The sequence below is a fragment of the Geospiza fortis genome, unplaced genomic scaffold, assembly GCF_000277835.1.
Source record: "Geospiza fortis unplaced genomic scaffold, GeoFor_1.0 scaffold173, whole genome shotgun sequence".
In the NCBI taxonomy this organism is placed as follows: Eukaryota; Metazoa; Chordata; class Aves; order Passeriformes; family Thraupidae; genus Geospiza; species Geospiza fortis.
The window spans coordinates 3,038,463-3,042,996 of NW_005054334.1; the positions used below are offsets into that span (position 1 = coordinate 3,038,463).

The 4,534-nt window shown below is 58.1% G+C and overlaps 1 protein-coding gene across 1 annotated transcript in view; it reads left to right on the forward strand.

Moving 5' to 3' along the window:
- The window catches only part of CDC42EP1 (CDC42 effector protein 1), an 11,730-nt gene extending 8,074 nt beyond the window's left edge, over positions 1-3,656 (forward strand). The window contains 2 exon segments of the mRNA XM_031057783.1: positions 1-185; positions 1,207-3,656. The exon segment at positions 1-185 is cut by the window's left edge and continues 109 nt beyond it. Coding sequence (XP_030913643.1) covers positions 1-185; positions 1,207-2,003 — 982 coding nt within the window. The 3' untranslated portion in view covers positions 2,004-3,656.
- Positions 3,657-4,534: the final 878 nt, after the last annotated feature.

The window sequence follows — 4,534 nt, forward strand, 5'->3', positions numbered from 1 at the left end:
CAGCGGGGGCCAGGTGGGCGCCTCGCCCGCGCCCCCCGCCGTCTCGCCCATCATCAAGAACGCCGTCTCGCTGCCGCAGCTCAACGAGGCCATGTATGATGGAGACAGCACCGGCCGGGCCCTGAACAGCAAATTCTCCTTCAAAAGTGCCTCCAACAGCTTCTCCAAAACACACCAGGCCTATGGTGAGTGCAGCACAAGGCAGAGGCTGGTGCCCAGGTACTGAACACCCTCTGCAGCCCTTGTCCATTGCTCCATGCCTCCGTTCCCTCCCCAGTGAGGGTTTTAAGGAGAGATGGGATATTTGAGACTTCCCGGTTTTGACAATCCCTCCAAGCAGATAATCCTAACCTTGCTCTGAACCATGGTCCTTGCTCCTGCCCTTGGAAGGTCTCCTCCCAGGGTGTCCCTCAAAGCGGGGCAGGGATGGTTTCTCTGTTTCTGCCCCTCTCCTGTAGCCCCACACAGCTGGGAGCCTGTGTGCAGTAGCTGTAAGGGAGCACCCCCCATCTACCCTCAGCCCTACACCTTTCACTTGAGCAGCCTCCCTGAGGAAGCCAAAAAGGTGCTGGGACAGTGCAGCAATTCCCACTCCAAGGTAGTGAGGTCAAGGGGACCCACAGCATGGCCTTCCCCACCTCCACACAGCTGCTCCAACCCTGTCCCTAGCTGTGCCAACCTCTACATTTCCATCTCCTTAGGGATTCCAACCACCCTTCTTCATCATGTCCACATTCCACCCTGCCAGCCAGGGTGCCCTTTGGGGAAGGGTTGTGGGAGGGATGGGACAGGACATCTGTGTGGCTCCTTTCCAGCCTCACAGCGCCGGGCTGTGCTCGGCTTTTCCCCAGGGAGGGAGGTCTGGAGCAGAAGGTCTCAGGGTGGGGGTGGGATCTGGGGTGCCTGCAGCAGCCGGGGGAGGTGGCCGGGCTCAGAGGGAAAGGCAGGCTGAGGCAATGCTGCCATCTCCTGGTCTCACCTGCCTGGATCAGCCCCACTGCCATCTTACCGAGCCCAGAGCCCACCCGGAGACCCTCTGCTCTAACTCTGGGCTTTGGAGATGTCCACAGAGACACTGACCTGTCCTTTAGAGGCCAGTGCCACTGACAGGAGCATGACCTGAGCCACTTTGTCAGCAGCGTCCCTTTTCCCCTGCAGAAGTAAGTCAGGCTTGCTCCCTCACCAGCCATACCTTCTGCCTTACAGGGCTGGAGTCTGGATTTTGTACCATCCCTCGTGTCCCTCGCTTGGAAAAGGCCCAAGAGAGCACCTGTCCTGGGGAGGATGAGCTGGATCGCTCCGACTCCCTGCTGTCCTTCCGCCTCGACCTGGGGCCCTCCCTGATGAGCGAGCTCCTCCAGGTGATGAGCTTCTCTGAAACCAATGGCAGCGAGGCGAGGGAGGATGGCCCACACCTCCTGTGTGAAGAGGGGACCAAGGACAGGGTCCCTCCAGCAGTGCCTGCATCCCATGAAGAGGACAAGGCAGCATCCAGCTTCTGGGACCACTCCAGGCAGAGCAACGTGTCAGGGGCCAGCTCACTGCCGGGCCTGTCGGTCCATGCCAATGGAGAGGCACGTGCCATCGAAGGCGCTGGAGCGAACTCTGTCTGGGCTTCAGGGCCAGGGGCAGTGTCCACAGGGTCCCCGTGGCAAGGCCACTGGAACGACTGCACCATTGAGGCTGGAGAATTTGACCGAGCAGCCCAGGTCCTGGCCCGCCATTACGGTGGGACCAGCACCCCTCGGAGCTCGGAGAAGGGTGAGGGTCCCCGGCAGGCCCGGACACAGACCCCGTGGGAGAGCCCCAGCAGCAGCCTGTGGGGGTCACGAGTGACAAGGGAGAGCCAATCCCCCGAGGCCAGCTGGAACCAAGGAGAGGAGGAGGAGGAGACCAAGCTCTCCAGCCTGCAGGAAAGCCACAGCGGTGCCCGAGGGGGCCGCAGCAATTCCTTCGAGTATGCCGATGAGGAGGAGGAAGAGGACGATGAAGTCAAGGTGTGAACAGCCATCCCGCCCATCACAGGCCCCACCAGAGACACTGGTGCCAGCGTCTTTGCCCTCCTCCCTGTGTCCCACCCGCTGGTGCCAGTGTCACCAGCAGACCCAGTGGGTGACCTCCTTGCCAAGTGGGGGCACTGGGCAGGCTGGGGAGGGCAGGAGGAGAGCCCATCTCCGGGGGGGCTCCCTGGGGCTGGGCCAGTGGGCTCCACAGAGCCAGGCATGGCACCCCTTCTCCAGCCTCACGGCCCTTAGACATCAAAGGAACATTCCCATGTGCCAAAGGAACCCCAAATCCTTCCTACCCCATCCCATTCTCCCCAGCACCTCTCTCTCAACTCTCAGCCTGGCTCCACCAGCATGTCTGGGGACATACTCCATCCTTCCACTGATGTCCCCAACCATCCTCTGCAATGGCACACGTGCCTCCCCAGAGATATTCTCACTGATAGCTCTGGCACGTAGGGGATTAGGTTTCCCCAGCTCCAGCCGGTGCAAGACCCTTCAGAACATGCACATCTATCAAGGGGGGAAGGTCAGCTGGGGTCCCAAGGGCAGGCAAACCCCACAGAGGTGAGCTTTCTCTTTTCCCCTGCCTCCCTCAAAAAGCTGTGGGCTTGGTGTTCAGGAGGTGAGAGCATGCACAGAAATAATCAGGAATGTTTCTACTTGCCTCCTGCTGCTGGGCATCACTTAGGACAGCTTCCTTCCTGACCCCCACTCCCCAGAGCAATTGAGAGGGGAGAAACTTCTTGGCTGACTGGTGGCAAAGGTAGGTTGTCAGGTCACCAAATTCGGCTGTTCAGGACCTAAAAATCCCTTCTCTGCCTGCCTCAGAACAAGGAGACTCCTCTGCAGCCACTTGGTTTGTGCCACCATCCTCGTGGTGGTGGTGGCAGTTTGTATCTCCATCCTGTCCCCTGCCCATTCCCCCCACACACACCCCTCTTTGCAGCGCACCCTTCCCAAGGGTGGTGTGGATCATGGCTGATGTCCCCTGCCGGGTGGCTCTGGGTGACACAGCTGCCCTGGAATGAGCTGTCCCCACGCTGGCCCGCATGCAGACTGGCCCTCACAGAAGCGCCTTTGTGCCACGGTGTGGAGCCAACATGCTCAGGGGCTGAGGTCACCGGGGGGACCCTCACAGGACCCCCCTTGTTCTCTGGGACAGGAGGGCGTGTGCAGTGGGAGGAGATGCTGGGCCATGGCTGCAGGACTCTGCTCCCACGCATCTCTCCCGCCACCCAGCTGCTTTTGCCAGGAAGCTCTGCAGAGCAGGATAAACAGCTGCAGGGTGTGCACATACTGCACATGCAAGTGCCACTTGCAGCCAGGCCACCAAGGTTAAGGACAAGCCCATGTTCCCCAGCCTCCCCAAGGGGCTGCCTCATGCCAGCCACCAGCAGCAAACCAGGGCAGGCACCAGCTTCAGGAAGTCCCCAGGTCTGGCCACTGGCAGCCAGCAGGATCAGCCTTATTCTCCCTTGCACCTTCCAGGGTGGGGACCTGGGCTCTCAGGATGAGCTCCCCTCTGCCCTCTGCTTCCCAGACCATAACACAAGACCAAAGATCCATATCTGTGGAATTATCCTTTCTGCCTCCCCTCTGTATCCCATGCACTTATTACTGTCCTTATTAAAACAGTTTTGATACTAACCTCTGGTGCGTCCCCTTGGCTGCTGTGACCTCATTGTCTTCCTTGCTATGTCTGCTGGAACCCCAGCCACCAATCCCTCCATCTTTGGCAGTGGAAAGGGAGAGAAAGGACACTGCCACCTTGCCTTGGACCAGGCTCTCTGTAAGATGTTCTTCTACTCTGCTCTCCTCCCACCCAGCCTGAGGTGTCCCAATGTTTGCTGTCACACATCAGTCTCACTTTTGGGCTGGCAAGGTACTTTACAATTAGAGCAGCAGCATGTAATAATTGGGACTAATTGCCTGTAGTCCTGTGCAAGGAGGTACTGAGCCACATAACTGAGCCCAAATCCCACTGCCTCGTTTTTGATGAGTAGGATCTGCTATGGAAATGTCAGAGTAATGGCTAACCTGACTGGAATGTGCCAGCAGATAAGTGAGGTGAGGTAGAAGGGAAAGTTGGAGACAATCCCTTATCTATGACAGAAATGCTGGCTGGGGGCACACCTGTGTTGTCCTCCCCATGCCACGTTTTAATTATGCACTTTTGTAGCACCTAATGCCACATCAAATGCCACTTCATTTACATTAATCCCTTCCTTCCCATTTCACCATCCCCCCTTCCCAAAAGCTCGACTGCAGGAAGTAATGGAGCTTTGTGAAAAGATTACACAAACGTTTCCCCAGCAATCATATGGTGTCCTCATCCTGGACCCCACCTACAGCCTGCTTTGGCCTACCTACCATCCCTTCAAGCCCACAGCCTGTTCTGACCTGGAAGGTACCTGGCATTATCCAACAATGGCTTCTTTCCTATTGGTGGGAGAACCTTGGGCTTGGTCAGTGGCTTGTACAGAGACACAGAGCTCTCACAGAAGACAAAGCTGCTGGAACAGCCA